Consider the following 22,649-nt stretch of genomic DNA (forward strand, 5'->3'; position numbering starts at 1 on the left):
TAAGAAGCATTCATGTTCAAAAAGGGTGTGATCCAGTAATGGGTTAAATAGATTTACATAAATGTTTAATTTATCTGAATGTTATTAAAAATGCGTTTAAAGTGCAATTCATTGAAACAAATGGGAAAAATAATTAATAAAATCATTATATTATTATAAGTATATAATCTACATAAAATATATTTTCTATTATTAATAGAACTGGAATCTATGCAAAACATGCAGTTAAATTAAACTACATACCCCATGGTGCACTGCTTTGTTGTTACGTGACAGAAGTAACTTTCAAGGCACGCAAATGCAGCAGTGTCTCGTGATGGGGGCGGTTTGGCGTCAGTCTTTCCCGTCTGGAGTCTGACGCACTCCGCCAGCCAATAAGCTCATGTAGCACTTCGGCGCCCGTACCCGCTGTGGAGGCAGGATTTCTTCAAATAAAGATGGCAGATGTTGTCGAAGGAGACGGCACTCGCTCCGCTGCCCCTTCCACGCTTCACTCGGCGGCTCGCAACGGCTCCGGCATGAGCTCGGCGACGTGCGTCGGCGGCCTCGTCACGACCACGGTCACCTCCGGGCCTCGGCTGGTCCGCATCGTCAAGTCGGATTCGGGCTACGGCTTTAACGTCCGCGGTCAAGTGAGCGAAGGAGGGCAGCTGAGAAGCATCAACGGCGAACTTTACGCCCCGCTGCAGCACGTCAGCGCCGTGTTACCGGGCGGTGCGGCAGATCGAGCTGGAATCTCAAAAGGGGACCGTATTCTTGAAGTGTAAGTTTATGTAAATAATCTGTGGACGCACGTGAGGAGCGCGAACAGCCGCTTAACCGCGCTGTCCACCTCCACCACGGCGCCGTCCCTTATTAGACAGAAAGGGACCTAATTCGGTCTTAAAAATACCAGCGGCGAAAGGCAGCAGTGTTTTTGAGACACTTAAAGGCTTCCGATAAGAGAAATCACTCTGTAATCCAGTACAACTGCTAACCTGGCTAATAAGTGGGTTGATGTATATTGGATTGAGTAAGTTAGCTGAAAGTTAGCCAACCATGTCACTGCAGTGCTACATATCATCTGTGAAGTCTCGAAATATACAGTATATTCAAAATGCATAACACTTATATGGCATACAAATGCAATAGTGCTTCCCTCAAAACATAGGCTATCTGTCCACTTGGTTACAGTTATGTGAAGGATTTCATATTCTAAACACATCAGAGCTTGTCATTCAAACATCTAGCATTCGCAATCATCCCATATCGTCAAACATTATTATTATTATTATTATTATTATTATTATTATTATTAAGCTGACTTTATTAACTAATTTCAAGGCCACCTAATTGCATAAAGTCACAGAATTGGCTTTGTTCGGTTTTACAAATGTGGTCCCCATTATTCATTATGTCATCATTCACTCACCCTCATGTATTTCCAAACCTGTTTGACTTTTTACATAGAGAACTACATTGACTTTAATTTATTGTATGGATAAAATAATATTAATTAAAAGTGAATGGAGGCTGTCACATTCAGGCTAACCTCTTATGTTACGTTCCTCTGAAGAAAGTAAGTCATACAGGTTTGGAACATTATGAGGGTGAGTAAATGATGACATTTCATTTCCGGCTGAACCATCCGTGTCTTTGCACACAGTGTCTCTGCCTGTCATATGCATCGGTGTATGTCTCTGCGTGAATGGCTGCTTCATTTCCACCAGATAAAGGAGGTTTGTGTTTGGACGCGTTTGTCTTCATTGCAGATTCAGGTCACATACAGCACCGTGAACAGACAAGCTCTCTCATTCCTTCTCATCTTGACTGCGCACTGTTCTGAGCAATACTGGGTCAAAATCGAAATGTATCTCAGTGGACAATTTGGCAAACAATAGCTTTTATTCTCACACTCCTCAGTGATCGGCACATCCTTTTTATAACTGTGGTGATCTCAAACATTTGCAGCATGATTATGTAATCGCAGACTTGTTGTCTGTGGACTACATTAGAGGATGTCTGTTAGGAGGAATGTCTGGGTTGTTTTTTGTTGCGATTTATTATTTGTTGATGGTATCGTGTCTCTAATGTGCACTGGAATGGTTCTGGTTGCATGTTAATATTCACAGGGCACCTCATTGATGCTGGCATAGGTTGCCATGGTGACAAGTGGTTTCCGTGGCGTTGAAGGTGACAGCTCAGCATCAGCCAGTGTAAACTTAAGACAGAGAGGGAGGCAAAACAATTCTCATCCATCTTATGAGAAGGCCATCTCCACCTTTTGTACTATGGATGTACTGTTAGCGAATATTTTAATATTACACCTAAAAAACGTTCTACGTGCAGTTGAAACAGAATGCAAAGTTTTGCAAAGCACACTCAGAGACATGCACCCCAAATCGATAGGAATGTGTACAGGTATACATTTTCTTCATTTGAACAATCCCGACATCTATTCGTAAACTTCAAATAGAAAATGTTTGCACTATGCCTATTTTTAGTGGCTACATTAAAATGTGTACAAATCTGCTCGCCCTGCATTACACTGAAATAATTCACTTAACTGCATAGTTTGGGCCGTATTATATTAATAGTTTTGTAATATATACAGTGAATGTGAGTTTGCATTCTCTCAAAAAAAAAAAATGAAAAAAAAAGACTGTACTTCGAAATAATGGCAAGAAATGATATACGTATTTTGTTTGCTGATTCACAAACAAATGACTCTATGAGCCGGTTCTTTTTGATGTATCCAAAAAGGTTTAACATTACAAATATGGCTTGATTCTTGGAATGAATGACTCTCATGAGCCAATTCTTTTAATGAATAGTTCAAAAAGACAAGTTGCCGGTTTTGATCATTTTGAAACTTTGGCCAAAATATGTCTGTTGTCAATAATATAGTGGTGTATGAAACAGCTTATAGAAGTCACTTTCGTGAAGATTTTTTTTTTTTTTTTTTTTTTTTCCTGTCCTCGCGCAAAATTCCAGATCCCATGGATTCCTATTGAAACAACTGGATTTCGCCTGTGAAGATTCGTTGAACGTCTTCTGCAATGTGACTGCACCTTTAGCGGAGGGAGAGAGAAAACCCCTCAAATATAGGCCTACCGAATTGAATCAGAATCAATTCAAGAACTTGGTATGGATGGTTTCTAAATCAGTATCAATACCTAGACCTTCAAATTGCTCAATCTTCTGTGCTCCCCAGTTACCATGTTATGAACGTCTAAAAGAATGTCATGTCAAACATATAATGGAGGCCTCAGCTTTCAGAAAGTGGGAGTCCATTTGGAACTGGGCGGTCTGGAGGCAGGTTAACCTACTCTCTTGTATTTGATACAGCATGGGTTCTCGATTCTGGCCCTCAAAGTCCACTTACCTACGGAGTTTTGCTCCATCAAACTCACCTGCCTGTAGCTTTTTAGTAATCTTGAAGATCTTAATTAGCTTGTTCAGGTGTGTTTGATTTGAGTTGGAGCTAAACTCTGCTAGAAAGTGGACCTCGAGGGCCAGAGTTGAGAACCCTCATGATTGTGTTATAAAGAGAGAGATGGTGTGAGGACACACTGTAGGCAATGCAAAACTATGATTCAGTGGCGGCACGATATTTACCGCTTTTTTATGTACAGTAAGGAGGAAGAGTGAACGTTCAGTGAAGCTCTTTGAGTGGCTGACTGAGAGCGTATTTGAGTGTCTACGAGAAACAGACGAGTGAGAATGTCAATGCACTGCTGATTGCTGTTGAATAAATCTTAAGTACTTTGTTCCAGTGGTTTTACTGGAATTTTTTATTTTTTTTTTGCTGAAACTCTTCAGTTCTTTTTGGACCACAAAGTCGTACCACTGATACCACATGATGGTATCAGGGTTTGTTTTTTGCCCTGAATGATTTCTGCTCTGAAATCTGCATTACAGTCAGAATGACATCTCGCACGCATCAACCACGTACAGCACAGATTTTGAGGTCAAACTCAGGTTATCAGGGCAGAAGATATGAGACTTTGAGTAAGACCTGCTCAGTTTTTAAATAAAACCTGACTTTTAGCAGAGCTCAAATATAAGGATTTTTTTTCTACTAATCAGTTGGGCCAATAGGTCAAATTTCTTTCTTTTTTTTCATTTCCTCAGAATATTGTTTTATTCAAAATTTTAAATAACTATTGAGAGTGAGGAGTCACGTGCCGACTTGGGTTGATTTGGGCGGGGTCTGAGCCTGTCGGCCATGATGGTAGGAGACGCTATCGGTTGCCAGGGGCAACGCCTTCAGAACTACACAGAAGCGCGACTAAACATTCCAGAGCTCTTTCATTTTTGCGCATTTATTAGGCTATTATTATTAGTTAATAATTTTTAGTTTTTACTTCCAGGCATGGTAAAACAGTGCGGAATTGCGAAAACCTCCTCTACTACCGAGTTAACAACACACGTAAACAATGATGTTTTGCCGCTGGAATCCTGCCAACATGGCGGATCGAGGGGAGGGGCTCTATACCGTGACGACAACTCCTCACTCTCAATAGAGAGCCTAAGTCCCTCCTGAAGTTAGCTTCAGTAAAGTTAGCTTCATTCGTTGAGAGAAAAGGTATGACGTCACATGTGCGCCTTTTGAGTTTGTAGTCTTTGTAATTACGCATTTTCACAGTCTTATACCACAACAGTTTTACATCAAACTGCGACTTTTTTTACTTTAAAATGTAGCCTATCTTTTAAATTGACAAACATCATATGTGTAATTCAGGGCACAATTCAAACGAGATCAAAATATTTTTTGTCTCTCGCCATTGACTACCATACAATATTTTTCCGAATTAAGGTCCCATGGTGGTCAACCGGAAGGGGAGGGACTTAGGCTCTCTATTCTATTTGAATTTATTTTAAAATGTAATTTATGCCCATGATGGCAAAGCTGAATTTTCACCATCATTACTCAGTCTCGCATGATCCTTCAGAAAGTTCTTAAGAAACATTTATTATTATTATCCATGTTGAAAATGGTTGTGCTGCTAAATATTTTTGTGAAAATATTTTCAGGATTCTTTACAAAGGAATAACAGTATTTACTTGAAATATAATTTTTTTTGCAAGAATGTTAGTAATGGCTCGTTTCCACCAAGCGGTACAGTACAGTGCAGTACCGTACGCAATTATTTACGTTTCGATTGTCAGAAGTTGTGAATGGTACCAACATACCGAACCGTATCGTACCACTTTTTTGGGATCCTTCTGTACAGTAGTACGGTACCTAAAGGGTGGAGCTAGACTCAACTGCAGAACGATGATTGGTTGACAGAATCGTCACTTGCGCATGCTATAAGGGGATTGACAACAAAATAGGCGCCTTTTTTTATATACAGTTGAAACATAATACCGTTGCAACACAATGTTTTCTACGTTCTACAATCTACATTAACCAGCTAGATTGCTCAAATTGAGATGTTTGGTTTTCTTGCTGGCAAGGCATAAACTAACTTTCAGTGGCATCACAGCACTGGCTTGAAAGGGCAAGTAACAGTTCCGTCAACTGAACCGAAACTCTCACACCCTTATTGTTGAGTCCTGTAAAGATTAGACCATAAAATAGGAGCTCCAGGAACTCCACCTAAGTAGTAATTCAGGATTAAGAGATATCTGATCTGACCTTAACCTTCTAAAAGGTCCTGGTAAGTCAAGATTTAAAGCATTAACCATTTAACGTCACATTGGTATAAGGTATTGGCTGAGAGTACAAGCTTAATTCTGTAACCAGATCCTTCTCTCTTCTTTTTCGCTCTGCAGAAATGGGGTGAATGTGGAAGGGGCCACTCATAAGCAGGTGGTAGATCTCATCCGAGCAGGAGAGAAAGAGTTGGTCTTGGCCATCCTGTCGGTTCCTCAGCCAGAGACGGACAGTCTTGATCCCGGGGACGATGGCTCTTCGCAGTCCTGCTATGACTACAGTGACAAGCAGGCCGTGCCCATCTCCGTGCCCACCTACAAACATGTGGAGCAGAACGGGGAGAAGTTTGTTGTGAGTGTTTTATCCTCTGTCCCTGCTTACGCATGTCTGGTATTTTCTCTTATTTTTAATTTCAGTATTATTTTTTAAAGGATTGTGTGTGTGTGTGTGTGTCAGGTCTACAACGTGTACATGGCAGGCCGGCAGTTGTGCTCAAAGCGCTATCGAGAGTTTGCCATCTTGCATCAGAATCTGAAGAGGGAATTTGCTAGCTTTGCATTTCCCAAGCTGCCAGGGAAATGGCCTTTCTCCCTGTCTGAGCAGCAGCTAGATGCTCGCAGGCGAGGGCTGGAGGAATACTTGGAGAAAGGTAAGAGGGAACGACACAGGAAGGAGACGTGAGATGAAAATCTAGAAAATAGCTGTTTACAGATGTTTCCAACATTCATTCTCTGTGGTTCCCTCTTCATCTCACCAGTATGTTCTGTTCGGGTAATCGGAGAGAGCGACGTCATGCAGGAGTTTTTGTCGGAGTCTGATGAGGTAAGGCATTGTGTATATTAGGGATGTCAGGGTATCAGATAACAGTAATGATATTACTGCAATAGTGTTTATAACTTTAACTGTATAAAAGCATACAAAAACAACTTACTGTTGATTGGCACTTTTCTGCAGACTGGGGTGTATCTCATATATATATATATATATTCTCAGGCATATCTTGTATAAAAGGCAAACTGTGCCTTTCCTTCTGATATAATTTATCCAAAGTCTAACCGAACTTTACCCTTAGGGTCATCTGATCTTAAGAAAGTAGGAGGAAGGATAGCTTAGAGGCGGATTTGTGTGATTACAGTCAGTGGGTGATTGCAAACAGAAATGGGAAGTATCTGTGTAAAAGGCTGGGTGTCGTTCAAAAATGTTCTATACCGATACCATGACTTCGATACCGGTTCCTGAACAATACTTTTTTTGATACCAATGTTATAAACAGATAATGTTATAGCAGAGGCTGTAACATTAATGTGAAGAGGGGGAAAAAAACAAGAAAGCTAAACTGTTAATGCAGCCAACCTTAAGGATAAGCACACTTTACAAGATACCTAGTTTAAGATACCTTCGTGTTTTTTCAGGATGGTTAAGTAAAATTGTATTAATCAAAAAGCATGTGTAATTAATTGAAATCATGAAACATGTTCAATTTAACAGCAATTTATTAAGTTTACAGAAATTGAATTTTTATTTCAAATGTATTTTTAACCAGTTGTGCTTTCCGTTTTATTTTGTCTATATTACATTTACAAAACAACTTGATTTATAAATTTTTAAACGATAATAGGGCCCTATGAAATGTTTTTTTTTTTATAGAAGTTCTGTGTTGTGTATTTTAATTTATCTGGGAATCAAATGAAGGCAAAAAAAACCCCATTAATTTATCTTTTAATCAAATGAAAATTAAACAAACCCTTAAAGTTTTTAACAAACAAGTGCTCCACAACAGTGGTTTACTGTTAAAATTATAACATGGAAGAAAATTTGTTTTAATAATAATTGTATTATTATTATTATTATTATTATTAGTAGTAGTAGTAGTTTTACATTAAGACGTACATTATACTGTACAAGAGTAATATATTTCTATCGCAGTTTCTTAAGTTAAACCAAACTTTAACTTTGACGGGTTGCTGTGTAGACCTTCTTCTGTGATGTGATGATAGTTTCTCTCAAAGGAAATGTTGTCAAAGTGAGAATATTATACTGCAAAAGGACTATTTAAATATGAATCCTGCATGTTCTGCGTGTCTCTGTGTCATGAATGGCGCAGATGCGCGGTTCCGTTTACTAGCACGCGTGACTCACGCGGTGCTCGTCTGCGCCATTCGTTACATTGCGTGCTGTTACCATCAAGCTGGTGTAAACTAGTGTTTTTCCCTGATGCCTCGCCACAGCCAATCACCAGCACTTGATTTGGGCACATCATACATGCTGCATGCTTATTGTTTCACTGACGTTGACAAGATTAACTTCTTAGGTATCGAAATTTGGTACTGAACAATAAGGCATTTTATTGATACTCCCCATGGTATCGAGGCAATTCGGCCAGTGCCTAAAAAGTATCGAACTCGATACCCAGCCCTATCTGTGTACCAGGAGGAATGTCTGGTGCCATTCATCCTCAGTACACTCACATTCACAGTTTGTCTTCTGGGGCAGGGAGGCCAGGCCTGGTTTTAAGCATCTTCTGATTATAAAAATGTGTCTTGCCCTGCTTTATTCTATTCCATTTATTCCCTATGTTTGCCATTTCACGCCCAACAGACTGCAGTGATGTATTTTTGTAGGTCAACCCAGAAGTTAGCATCACCCTGGTTCCCTCGACAAAAATCCAGTAGGATTTTTTTCATTGGCTTTTGGATTATTGTGACCATCAAAAACAACACATTTATGGTTCTTACACAATTTTGATTAATCATGATAATCTTCACAAATGAACTCAAAGTTTGAGTAAGAATATTTTGCAAGGTATGTTTTTCCTCCCAAAACTAGTTCAGCAATTTCATTGGGTAGGGTTAGGGCTTAGTATTTGTTGTAGCATTGTGTAGGCATCAGGACATAATTTTCCTGCTCAGCGTTCGGATGTTTCATGGTTTAATGTCCCTGACAACCTCTGCAGTCCCATTTAGCCACTTGTTAGTACCCGTCTTTTTCAAGACAAGTAAAAGCTTTTTAAAATGACTGATCGATTTTATGTTGTACAACCCCATTTCCAGAAAAGTTGGGACATTTTGTACAATGCAATAAAATCAAGAATCTGCGATTTGTTAATTCTCTTGAACCTTATTTTAACTGACAAATGTACAAATAAAATATTTCCAACTTAATTTTATTTTGTAAATATAAACAAATTTTGATTTTGATGGCTGCAACACACTACAAAAAAGTTGGGACAGAGGCATGTTTACCACTGTCACATCACCTTTCCTTTTAATAACACTTTTTAAATGGGAATTGAGGATACTAATTGTTGCAGTTTTGCAAGTGCAATCTTTGCCCAATCTCGTCTGATACAAGACAGCTGCTCAACAGTCTGTATTCATCGTTGTCTGATTCTCCTTTTCATGATGGGTCATCATACATTTTCAATAAGGACAGATCTGGACTGCTGACACATCCCTTCTATGGTGCAGAGTGTCTAGAAACCATTTAGTTTTAGCAGAATGAGGCCTGGCTAGGGCTGGGTATCGTTCAAAAAATTTCGATACCGATACCTTGATTTCGATACCGGTTCCTGATCGATACTTTTTTCGATACCAATTTTATGAAATCCATTTTAACAAGATTATAACACATTACCTCAGAAAAACTTTGGTTTTATTTTTTCAGTTTGACTCATGCTCCTTAGTCAGTGCACAAAGGAACAAAAAAAGCACAAAGGAACAAAATATTCCTTATACATATACATAAGGTACAAAATATTTTTTTTATAAAGAGCTCATGCTCACCAAAGCTGAATTTATTTCATCAAAAATACAGTAAAACTTGTAATATTGTGGAATAGTATTACAATTTAAAATCTTATTTGAATATATTTCAAAATGTAATTTATTCCTGTGTTGTCAAAGCTGAAATATGAAAACAGTTTTTGGAAGGTCATTTTTGATCACTTTAATGCATGCTTACTGAAAAAAAATTCTGACCAACACGTTTTTGAACGGCAGTGTACATTCAGTAGGTCATTATTGCAATATAAACACAGTCAGAGTGATCAACAAGGTATCTCCTCATTTACCAGTCGAAGACGCAGCAACTTTCTGCTCTTATGTTTACTCCGTGCACTGTCAAGGGCTTCATCATATCTGTCGCGGTACCGTCTTTGCAGCCATTATTTTACCACAAATACTGCATCGCACGCTGTTGGCATCGAGCCTGGAGAAATGTAGCCACACTTTTGATCGACTTTTCCACATCTTTAGGGTATTGTGAGTGTGTGTGCTTGCGTGTCATTGAGTATGTGCGCGAGTTTGTGTGTGTGTGCTCGCGTCCATAGGCTCGCGTCTCATGAGAATGTGCGTGGACAGTTTGTGTGCGCGCGCGCGTCTCATAAGAGTATGTGCGGAGAGTTCCGCGCGTCTCGTGTGTGTAGAGTTTGCGTGTATGTGCGTGAGTGAATTTAGGCGTGTCGTTGTGCATTTCATATGTATTTGTTTGAGCACTGACGTTGACGAGTTAACCCCTTAGGTATCGAAATCTGGTACCGAAAAACAAGTCATTTTTCGATACTCGATAGTATCGAGGCAATTTGGTCGGTACCTAAAAAGTATCGAACTCGGTACCCAGCCCTAGGCCTGGCATTGTCTTGCTTCCCAGTAGAGATGTCATCTTGATGGCTGTTTATGTCTCTGTACAATCCAAATATATGCCTCCATGTCAGTGGTACCTTCACACAAATGCAATTCACCCATACCGCTTGCACTGATGCACCTCCATACCAGGACAGATGTTTGCTTTTACACCTGTTGCTGATGAAAGTCTGGTTGGTCCCTTTCGTCTTTGAACTCAATGTCCATTTTTTCCAAAAATAAGCTGAAACATGGACTCCTCTGACCACAGCACACATTTCCACTGTCCTGTAGACCATCTGAGATGAGCTCGTGCCAGAGAACTCGGCAGCATCTCTGCATTGAACTGATGGATAGCTTTCTCCTTGCGTAACAGAGATTCAAGTGGCATTCCTTTATGCAACATCAGACTCTGTTCAGTGAAAATGGTTTTCCAAAGTACTCCCAAGCACATGTGGCTGTATTTAACAGAGTAGCATGATGGTTTCTCATGCAATGCCGTCAGAGGGCTCAAAGGTCATGCACATTCAACAGAGGTCTCCTGCCTTGCCCGATACAGACTGAGATGTCTCTGGATTCTCTGAATCTTTTCAAAATATTATATGGAAGATGGTGAAAGACATAATGCAAGATTGCAAAGAATTTGAGAAATGAGAGAATTGACAAACAATTCAAAATTCACATGATATTTGGCACAAAGTGGTGAGCCATGACCCATCTTTGCTTGCAAAGACTGAGAAGCTTGTTTACACCCAAACATGATTCCCTCACCCATTACCAATTCACCTGCTCATTGTGGACTGTTTCAAAAGAGTTGGATAATCTAACTTGAATAATCTTTTTTCTGTAATTTTCTGTAATGTGTTTTGGCCTCCTTGCAGCACTGTATTGGACTTCACCTCATGTATACAGTTAATCAGACGACAGCTGGCCTCTGCGTTGTGCACACACTCTGAAAGGCCACTAAATGAGTAAATGTACTTGGACAAAGAGAAGACTGTAGTCCTGCAAACACCTTCTTCATCTTGATTATAACTGCATATAAACAAAAGGAGCATATTTACAGCATTGCAATCTCACTTGACTCAAAAATTGAATCATGGACGATGGCCACCGATCAAAGAATGTGACAAAAGAATGTGAGTCACAAAGACTCTTCAAAGACAAAGTGTGATTGATAAGTTAGCAAGGAAAACATTCCTTTGTTAACACATGTTCTGACTCTCAAAAAGGACAAACTGATAGAGACGATCTCATACATCACAATGCATTCAACTACAGACTATTCAACTCAATTCCTTTTTCTGTTGCTGTTGTTTTTGTATTGAATGCAGTGTGTTTATCGAATTACAATACTGTATCAGTCGATTATGAAGTGTTCCTTAAAGGGTTAGTTCACCCAAAAATGAAAATTCTGTCAGTAATCACTCACCCTCATGTTGTTCCAACCCCGTAAGACTTTCGTTTATATTTTCGTTAAGATATTTTTGATGAAATCAGAGAGCTGGGTCACTCCTCCATAGGCTTCTATGGGATCGAAACTTGCCGGCCCAGAAAAGTTAGTAAAGACATTGTTAAAATAGTCCAAGTGACTAGTGTGATGCGTGTGACGTACAACACAGAAGCGCTGCACTGTTACACTACGTGAATTCATTCAGGCCCACACAGAAGAAAATGAATAGTTGAATAAAGTTATTTTTGTTGTTTTTGTGCGCAAAAAGTATTCTCGTCACTTGATAAACTTATGGTTGAGCCACTGTAGTCACTTGGACTATTTTCACAATGTCTTTACTAACTTTCTGGGTTTGCAAGTTTCGGTCCCATAGAAGCCTATGGAGGAGTGAGACAGCTCTCAGATTGCATCAAAAATATCTTAATTTGTGTTCCGAAGATGAACGAAAACCTTACGGGGTTGGAACAGCATGAGGGTGAGTGATTACTGACAGAATTTTCATTTTTGGGGGAACTATCCCTTTAAAGCAGTGGTTTAAACCAGGGGACCTCAGCACACTTCTAAAGGGACTGCAAGATGGCTTAAATGTATTTAAAATGATTTAAAAGCTACATTTAAAATCAGCTAAAATGGCTAAAAGTCAAGATACCAGCTGAAATCATATTTTTTATTTGTTGCCTTAACAAATTAAGGGGGGGGGGGGGGGGTGTAATTAAACAGTCCCACCAGGATTTCATGTTTAAAAATAAATAAATAAATTTTGTGGTGGTAATTTCCAGAAATCTGTGATAAAAATTTGCTATGTTTTAAAAATAATATATAATTAGGATATCACATTTGCCATATTATGTTAAAATGCCCAATAGTCATACATCACACAAAGGACAAATACATTGCATAAATCTTGTTTATTTTGGTCTCTTATCAGATTCTGATACATTTTAACTTTTAAAACTTTTATTTTTTCAGACTTGGAAAGGGGGATATTGGGTGTGGTGCACGACCTTACCCAGTCTCCACAAATATGTAAAAATAATAAAACTATTTTTTCTAAATTGTTTGCCTATTATATAGCTAGCAAGGCTAGTCTAGTGGTGTAGGCCTACTATCTATCTTTAATAATATAATCCATTAGAGTGGGATTATTACCAAAATCTTATTAGCAATCCACAGCGAAACAAATACTTGCCTAATGTAAGTACAAAGTTCTCAAATAATCAAGTGAACAGTCAGTAATAAAATAAGAACAATAGGACAAATAAATACAACATAAACAGATACAAATGGTTTAAGTACTGTTTTTTTTTTCCCCTTTATTGTTGTTTAGCATTAACGACACAGACAGCAGAGGGTATATTAGGTTTCTGTCACTTTAAGACCTGCAATGTCCAGATGCAATACTGACCAAACAGCCCAACCCAAATTAAATTAGGTATAATTCAATTAGATAATTATAATTTATTGTTTGTGAGACTTTTTTATTTTTGTGATTTATTTTCTGGTGAAATGGCGAATTATGCAAGCTCGCAAAAAAATACGACCGTTGATTTTGCGTTGTATTCAGCGATCACGGAATCGCAAAAAACTGGGGCTGGTTCGAAACAAGAAAAGTAATAAGTAATGTAAATTCATTTGTAATAAAACGTGTAAAGCATAAAGAGCACTTTATTTACTTTCTCTAAATAAATAAAAATTAAAAGCTTTGCCATTTTAACACAAGTATAAGAATATCTTGAGGGGCCTTCAAATATTGGTTTTGACAGTGGGGGGCCTTGCAGTCAAAAATGTTGAGAACCACTGCCTTAAATTGATCCTTCACCCCTTAATGGCCCCAAAACTACAAGCCTGTCAGTCTATCCATCCATCCATGCATTTATCCTGTCAGAGAGTCACTTCTCTTGCGCCCTCTGTCTTTGATATGAGTGGCATGATTGACATAACAGGAACTCTACATTTATAATACCAAAACATTAGCAAGTCAGCTACTGGCAATAATAGAACATTGTTTAAAAGAGAGAGAGAGAGAGAGAGTCATTCTGAACAGTCTGCTCAGGGCTTAAAATGGCCTGTATGTCTTTTCAACCAGATGGATCTTGTCTTATATCTGTTTAATTTGTGGAGGAATTTTGAATTTCCTTAATTTGAAAATGTGGCAGTCATGTCGTTGTTTGTGTACCCATTTGCATGTTCCATTGCTCGGCTGTGAGTGTGAATCTGTACCTTGTCGGGGTGTTTCTCAGGCACACGAAGGACAAGCTGCCTGCAGCGCTGCTCTATCTGTTTGGACTGTATTTTTAGGTCCCTCTCTCATTTTCCTCTATTCCTAGAACTATAATGGCGTTTCTGATGTGGAGCTAAGGATAGCAATGCCAGACAAAACTACAGTAACGGTCCGGGTGAGAAAGAATTGCACAACAGATCAGGTCTACCAGGTAATGTATTTAACTCATTTGAGTTATCTAAATCAGTTTCTAAATCCACACATTTCATTCTCGCTGTCTCTTTTTTCCCCAGGCTATAGTAACGAAGATTGGGATGGACAGCATTACTGCAAGTTATTTTGCTCTGTTTGAAGTCATTAACCACTCCTTTGGTGAGAGCTCTTCATCATTTTTCCTGTATGACAATGTTATATGCCTGTTATATGTGTTAAGTATTCCTAATAACTAAGGGTGTAATCGTTCTGATATTTGTTTCATTTTCGAGGTGATTTTGGTTGAAATCGCGTTCAGTTTAGATCGCTTTTCTGTGGTGGGGGGGACGCCCATTACCATATCTGAACTTCAGCTCCAGAGGCTTCCTTAGCACTTGATACACAATGATACGAACAGTAACAAAGGCGTCTGGTTTTTCTGTACCAATTCTAGCGAATCCTCATCCTTTTGAAGTGCATTTTCATCCCAGAAAACGGTTACTTTTTGACATGAACAACACTAACCAAACTCTTCCAGGCCTCAGCTACAACTACAGTGTTTGAGGTCGGGTCAATGTAGGCGTTGTTCGCAGACAGCCCATGAAGATCATAGGCTGGTATTATGCAAATGTGTTACATTGTGACGTAGGTATGTAACAGGAAGTGAGACTGAAATTACTGAAGACTCGTTTCGGTAGTTCCGAATCGATTATTTCTTTTAGGAGACAATAACTTAATTTGTCATGCACTTTGATCTTTAAAACTTTGCAGACCTTTTACATTCACAAACAGCTATATTACACACTGCATAAAAGGTAGCCTAATATTCAAGTATTTAAGTAAAGCAAATCACTAAAAATTATGCAGTAGTGAATCAAAATAAATAAGCATTTGTTTGCTCTCCTCAAGTTAAATCAAGTGTACCCGAGTTAACGAACATCCCGACGTCCACGCTGATGGAGTGCGGTTTAGACGAATATGTAAATATGTGCTACATCATGTTTTCCTTTTAATAACAAAATAAACTTACAAAATAGATGAGAAAACAACAGTTAAGAAATCATCTGATCATAGTGATGTGGATGTTTGCACATCACATTTATTTATAGCCTGCTACTTTATAAAATATTGCTTTAAAGCCACTAATATCATAATTGTTATCTATAGGCCTCTTGTAATTGAGACATTTATTCAAGAAATTCATTACAACCAACAAATGTAATGTCAGATCAGGATTTGAGAGAACGTCGCTTTAGCGGTGAGCGGTACATGAGTGGAGCATTTGCTTGGGCGTGAGTGATTAAGCAGAGCACACTGGCATAGAGCAGAATAGTTCATTGTTATACAGATTTGTTGTTTCTTTTTCTTCTCTGTGAATGTACAGCAATTCACTGATGCAGAATTACAATAATTACTCTTGAAAATGAACGCTTCGCAATTCATTCACATTTAATATTCATATTTTTAGATGCGTCCTAAGATATGAGATGAAATGCAATGCAAACATGCATCAAACTGTTCTGTCATTGTGTATATTTTTCATAGAATTTTCATATAACTAGGAACTTAATGGAAACTAATTTCACAGATTAAGAAATACATTTTTACTTTTGTACAAAATTTTTACTTTGTATCTCACAATTGTGAACCGATATCACAGAATGTAAATGTATTTATTGATTGTAAACCTAATTAATTACCTTTTTATTCTGAAGCAGAAACATCATCATTTCACACTTGTCAACATCACACACACACATATGTATCTGTATGTATGGAGTTTGTTAGCTCATGACTCTTGATTTATACAAGCCTCTTTGTTTACTAATCTTTTTATCCAGTCACTTAATGAAGCCAAAATGTGTTCAGCCAGTACGTGTGGTTTTCCCGTGTGTGATTCATGCTAAAATATCTTCAAAACCCCATCCACATTTTATGATTTGATGTCACAAAATTGCTGCACTTATATCTTTAATTGCTCCCAAAATAGCCAAACAGTTAATTAGTATGTATAGGAGAGCGTTTGTGGGTGCTTTGTATTTGGTGTTGTATTAATACATGGTTTCATAGAGCAGCTTTGAACATGTTTGACCAGCATGTCTCAACTCATGTGTTTAAGTAGCAGGGTCTTGTGTTCAAATCAAGCTCAATGTTTATTGATTATTTTTAAATAACTTTCATACCTCAATATATAATATTAATGATATAAAGTAATATATAATGATAAATGAAGTACATAATAAAGTCCTTCTATGATTTTGTAAATACTCTGACTCATCATTTTTCACACTTTCTCTCTGTCCTGGTTTCTTACTGCTTATCTACCTCTATATTTCTGTCTCTCGATCTCTCAGCACGCAAGCTGGCCCCTAATGAGTTTCCACACAAGCTGTATGTGCAGAACTACACATCTGCCATCCCAGGCACCTGCCTCACACTCCGCAAGTGGCTCTTCACCACAGAGGAAGAGATTCTTCTCAATGACAACGAGCTGGCTATCAACTATTGCTTCCATCAGGTCTCTGTGTGTGTGTGTGTGTGTGTGTGTGTGTGTGTGTGTGTGTGTGTGTGTGTGTGTGTGTGTGTGTGTGTGTGTGTGTGTGTGTGTGTGTGTGTGTGTGTGTGTGTGTGTGTGTGTGTGTTTTCAAGAAAATGTGTGTTTGTGGCTATGCGTTTTCAGTCTGTACTGGTGTTTACTTGTTTCCTCTTTCTCAGGCTCTGGATGATGTGAAAAAGGGATTTATCAAAGTGGGAGAGACATCCTACCAGCTCCAAAAGCTCACTGAACAGAGGAAAATGACCATGGTCAGTCTCCAAACAATTCAGTTATTCTAATGAGTGGAGGTCTGGGGGTTAAAGGGATCGTTCATCCAAAAATGTAAAATGTGTGCGTGCTGTTATGGTTTCTGTGGAAGGCAAAAGTTTTGAATCTTGAAATCCTTTACATTTTTTTTTTATTATCCAGCTCTCAAATCAAATATCGCACCTATGGCGTAAGTTTAATATCACGAAGTTTAAACATTTGATTTGATAGTGAAATAACTTAAGGATTCAGAAGACTTTCCCCTGTTTTCCGTAGAAAAAAAATAAGTGTATGGGTTTGGAACTACATTAGAAGTATATGACTGAATTTCCTTTTGAAGCGGCTTGAAGATAAAAAGGATGCAATAAATAGGTTAACAGCACATATTCTGTTTTAATAAAATTAGATTATTTGTATTAGATAAAAAAAAAAGGATTTAATTGATTATTGTCATTTTGTCTATTACTTTTAGACCATCATCTTGGTCAAGTTAATCTTTAATAGCTGTAATAATTTAATAACACTGTTAAATGTAAGATTTGCAAATCAAAAAAAGTATATATTTTTTTTAATAGTTTTAATATTTAGGCAATGTAGTGTATAACTAATGTTGCCTAGTACGTAATGTGAATGTACACATCTGTGCGAAAGCACAGATTATTTTTATTTTTATTTTTTTTAAGTGGCCATAAAGACATGTTACTAAGGATTTCTTATTCAAATAATTGCTTTTATACGTAGTTTCCACAAAAATATTCACCATTGATAATAAAGAGTTTTAATATCACTACATCCCTAATTGAAAAGTGATTGTGAAAAAATGAATCTTAATCTTCCTGTACCATCTTCCTCTGTAGTATTTAGGTATTCTGAGGACATGTGAGGGTTACAATGAGATCACTTTCCCGCACTGCTCCTGTGACTCACGTAGGAAAGGTCACGTCGTCACAGCGATAAGCATCCGCCACTTTAAACTCCATGCGTGCACAGAGGATGGCACTCTAGAGGTGAATGTGTTTGCTTTGAAGGAGTGAAACATTGCTTGCTAGGTGTCATAATTTAATTGTAGTACATGTTGTTGATACCACTCAGAAACATACTTTTATAAGTAAGAAAAAACAGTTCAGCTGCTAAATGATTTGCCCTTTGTGTCATTACAGAATCAGGTGATAGCGTTCGAATGGCCCGAGATGCAGAGGTGGGACACGGATGAAGAGGGAATGGCTTTCTGTTTCGAGTACGCGCGTGGGGAGAAGAAACCTCGCTGGGTCAAAATCTTTACTCCTTATGTGAGTCTCGTACTTCCATGTGATCTTGCAACTTGTATTTATTCTTGTGCACTAAAGATGCCTTTTCTTTCCCAGTTCAACTACATGCACGAGTGCTTTGAGAGAGTCTTCTGTGAGCTCAAATGGAGAAAAGAGGTGGGTACTTGTATTCTAAATGAGTGTTTGCTTGTCTTTTGCTCTGTGTTATTATAAGATTGATATATATTTTTTTCAGGTTGAAGAGGAGGCCACGGACAAGGACAATAAAAACTGCAGTAAAGATGGTATGTGCGGTAAGGTAAGGCTCTGCCTGCCTCCATATTGAATTGTGGACATTAATGTCCATCTATAATGTGTGCTCTTCTGAAGCTTGTCTATCTTTGACAGAATATCTTCCAGCTGTTGAGACACAGAAGGGATGGAGGCACATGAATGAAGAGATCATCTCCTCTTGAATTCTCGAATACATGCACACGTACACTAAAAGCTGCATACCGTGACTCAGAAAACATTTCAAACCAGTCCCATATGCTTACATGCACTCCACCACTGATACACACATACTGAAATACGAAGATATGAAGCGGGAAATGACACAGTCACAGTGCAATGATGAAAATAAGAAACTACAAGAGACTTTTAAAGACTTACGTCATCATTTCATTTCATTGGACTGGACAGAATTATGTTGGACGTACTGGAGTTGACCGCCAGCTCAGGACAGAAGAGACGACACTCAAAGACTGTAATGCTCCAGGAGACAGACGTGGTCATTGACATGGCACCAGCATTGCGACTAATTCATGTCATGTGACTGGTCACAAGACGAGGTCTTCGGATGCTGAAAACTGAGAGACTGAACTGTGCTTCTGGGGAGTGTGTCAATTTAAAGACATGGAAACGTCAGCGAACTGACTAATGTATCATCCTGACACTAACACAGGCACCTGTGAGGGCAGAGATGCTCTCTCAGAATGTGACAGTTTAAAGGTACACTATGTAACTTTTAGTGCTCTAGCGGTTAATAAACAAAACTGCATGAGTCTTGCGGAAGAACATTGTGGCCGGAGTTTATGTCTATACAGGTCCCGCAGGTAATGGGATCCTGCTCGGTCTAAAATAGTCAGAATATAAACGCTTATTATAGGCGTAACGAAGTGATTCAGGATAAGACAAAAACACGGTTTGGGAGATGGATTCATGATGTACTCGCTCATTATATATTTTGAAAACCAACAAGTTACATAGTGTACCTTTAAACAAAAAGAATATAAAACAAAAACATTACTACATTTTCCACTTGGACAATCAGAGTGAGAGAGGGAAAGAGAAAGAGAAAAAAAAGGCTTTTCAAGCGAGTAGAAACGAGGGCAAGAGAGACAGATCAATACTTTCCATGCTTTTCCACATTAATTTGTCTCTTACCTCACTATTGCCACTGTGTTGGTAGTAGGTTTGTACAGATTTTCAGCCCTTTAGCTGAACTGAGGTTTTTAATTTAATTGTTTTTTTGTGCTCTCATCTGTCTTCTATTCTTCAAAGCAGTATTTGGTTGCATTAGGCCCAATGGGGCCAGGCCCAGATGGAATTTCTGTGCAGATTTTAATGGAATTTTCTCCTGGTAAAATGTGTTAAATGGGTCAATGACGTAACAGTCCTTTTAAATCTATTATTTATTCAAATCAAAATGTTAAAAATGCGATTCATATATAAAGATATTAAATACACATCTTTTGAAAGTTTAATTTATTTTTTCCTGATTTAAAGTTATGTGGTGTAACTAGTAATGTTAAAAACAATACTTTTTTTTTATTTAAAAAAGAAATTTTCAAAAAAAGTTTTAAATTGGCCCCTTATATTTGCGATATTTTTACTGATATATTTTGCTGTAATTATCACAAAGCCCATGTTTTGGTTTCAAACTTTTTTGTCAAAACTGGGAGTGTCCATATTAAATAAATGAACCAAAATCATTTATGATTCCAGAATTTTCAAAAACATACATATTTCAATAAAACAATGTTGTTTTACATTTTATACTTAGATTTTTTTCTTTTCAATTAAGCTTTCTCCTCATGGACACTCATGCATGTCATTGACCTAAACACATGCAGCTAAAAGTACCTATATTGGTAGCTAAATGCGTGATTCATTTAATGTGAACAATCAAGGGCTGAAAAACTTGTGAATTACGAGTGTTGTAAATCTGCAGAGAGTCTGTGTGGATCTGGCCATCAATCTTGAACACCTGCGCGCAAATCATCTGTAACAGAGCTGTGTGGGTGTTCACTCAGCTCATGTAACTTCAGTTTAACAGTATTAACAGTGTTATGAATGTGAAGCACTGAACTGGAAAGCCAATGGTGAATATTGGGCTGCTTGTTTTATGAGCTTTAGGCTGTCATGCCTTCATCCAGCAGTAGGTGGCTCTGACCGCACAGGAAGCCGCCTGCATCAAACCATGTGTGAGTGTGAGCATTTAAATTTTTCCCCCCTTCCCCTCCCACCCCAATTTTACTTATTGTAGCGCAGGCGCATACAAATCTGTCAGACCAGACCAGTCAGGAGGACATGTTTTGCACTTTTTAAATAACATATGTGTGATGTGTGTTAAAAGACTGCATTGTTCCTTTAAAAATTTCATCACATTCATTGACTTTAAAGGAATATTCCTGGTTCAATACAAATTAATCTCAATTGTCACAATGTTGATTACCTTGAGTAATTTAAAATAAAAATCTGGGTTACAGTGAGGCACTTATAATGGAAACGAATGGGGCCAATCTGGAAAAGTAAAATACTGACTTTTAATACAGTCACAATGCATAATGTAAGTTTTTTGTTTGTGTGTGTGTGTGTGTGTGTGTGTGTGTGTGTGTGTGTCAAATTGTTTGTTTTCTGTGTAATGTTATATCCAGCTTTATAGTTTCATAGCTTGAACAACCTGGCTCTAAACTTTACAGTTCAAATAATACACACGTTTTACCAGAAGAATTCATGTTTTATAAGCTTCATATTTCTGCTTTTAAATCCTCTAAATATTGGCCCCAACATATCCTTGATTGTAACTTTTTTTTTTTTTTACTTAAGAGGTGAATCAAAATGAATTAGCTAGTATTCAACCAGGAATGTTCCTTTAATAGACAAATTGTGTAAGCAACGACTTTGAACGGAACCATCAGTGGATTTATGTTGTGTTGGATTACTACAGCTGTCTTATATAACAGTTATGCTGGTTATCATGGGATCTCACAGATTCACGCAAAGCCTCTGCGCAAGCACACGTAACAAATCTCTCTTCTTTCTTGTCAGATGGCTTGTCATAGATTTAAGATTAGACTTTTAGCTTCGTCTCTCCCCTCTCTCATTCTTTACTCTTTCATTCTCCGTTTGTTTGCTCTGGTTGTTTTTCTCTATTGGTTAAAACTTTAATTTATTTGAATATGGAATTCAAACTCAAATATCTCTGTACAGTATTTTCAGCGATGTGAGTTTTTGGGTAACCTTTTCCAAAAAATCAGGCACAAAGTGACTAGTATTTAAACCGAAAGAAGCAATGTAGGACACACTACAAATAAAACAAAACAAACAGTATACCTGGAGGAGGTTTTGAAATCGAAATCTCAAGAATTAATGTAAAAGCAAAATGTTTGGTCATAGCATTATAATAAAATGTAACATATTCTTTTAAATAAATTGATTTATTGACCCAAAGCTTCTGTCTGTGTGACCTTTTGGTGGCCTCTCAGTGAGAACCAGTGACAGATACACTGAAAAGTGTATCTTATACACATCGAAAAGATGTGGGCAGAGGTGCCAACGCGGGAATAATTTAGCAGCCGTATAAATTGTGAATGGGATTAGTAACAGTAGTGTTGCTCTCTGTGGATCATGTCACTGACCTTCACCCCAGTGATTTTATCAGGCATTTAACAATTAAAGAACAAATGGGGCTTGAAACACAAGACGGCTTGTGTCACTTCAGCAGCAGCGTGAGCGTCAGGCCTAGTACAAGTTTCTACTGCCTTTGCCAGCTGAGGAAGTTCAACCTGCCACTGAAGCTGCTGATACGGGTTTATTAAGTAGTCACAGAGTCTGTCATGTACACCTTTAGAACTGTCTGGTTAGGTTTGCTCACCAAATCAGACAAAACAAGGCTGCGGTGGACAGTCTGGACATATCGCTACCTCCAGAGCAGGTTATCTTTTAATCTTTTAGATGCCATGAACTGCCAAATAGGCTATGACTCCTGCAATCCCGATTGTGATCCTCATCCTACATTTTTAAAGGCAGCTACATATTTTCATGTAAAAGAACCAATTAACACTGTGGAAAAATATAGGCCTATTTTAAATGTGTAAAGTATTGAAAATTATTTGTGCTGTTACATCATTGATTTTTTTTTTTCTTCTCAGATCAATTTTTATTTATTTAAATCTAAATTAATGTACT

General features: G+C 38.0%; 1 protein-coding gene across 3 annotated transcripts; it reads left to right on the forward strand.

The window, feature by feature from the left end:
- The first annotated feature begins 267 nt into the window (after positions 1–267).
- snx27b (sorting nexin 27b) lies at positions 268–19,717 on the forward strand. Of its 3 annotated transcripts, XR_014625019.1 has the most exons (14): positions 321–763; positions 5,761–5,992; positions 6,098–6,290; positions 6,399–6,463; positions 14,041–14,145; positions 14,228–14,306; positions 16,481–16,644; positions 16,842–16,931; positions 17,787–17,936; positions 18,090–18,218; positions 18,294–18,353; positions 18,433–18,481; positions 18,585–19,173; positions 19,446–19,521. XR_014625019.1 is itself a non-coding variant. In XM_084385382.1 (13 exons), exons 1-13 carry the CDS (start codon positions 438–440, stop codon positions 18,650–18,652), a joined length of 1,710 nt encoding a protein of 569 aa, XP_084241508.1. In that variant the 5' UTR covers positions 268–437; the 3' UTR covers positions 18,653–19,521. The 3 variants fall into 3 exon arrangements, 2 of the variants coding, with proteins under 2 accessions (XP_084241508.1, XP_084241509.1); XM_084385382.1 differs by having other exon boundaries at positions 268–763; positions 18,585–19,521; XM_084385383.1 differs by having other exon boundaries at positions 18,433–18,495; positions 18,585–19,717.
- The last annotated feature ends 2,932 nt before the right edge of the window (positions 19,718–22,649 follow it).

The sequence above is a fragment of the Rutilus rutilus genome, assembly GCF_951802725.1.
Source record: "Rutilus rutilus genome assembly, chromosome: 17".
NCBI lineage: Eukaryota > Metazoa > Chordata > Actinopteri > Cypriniformes > Leuciscidae > Rutilus > Rutilus rutilus.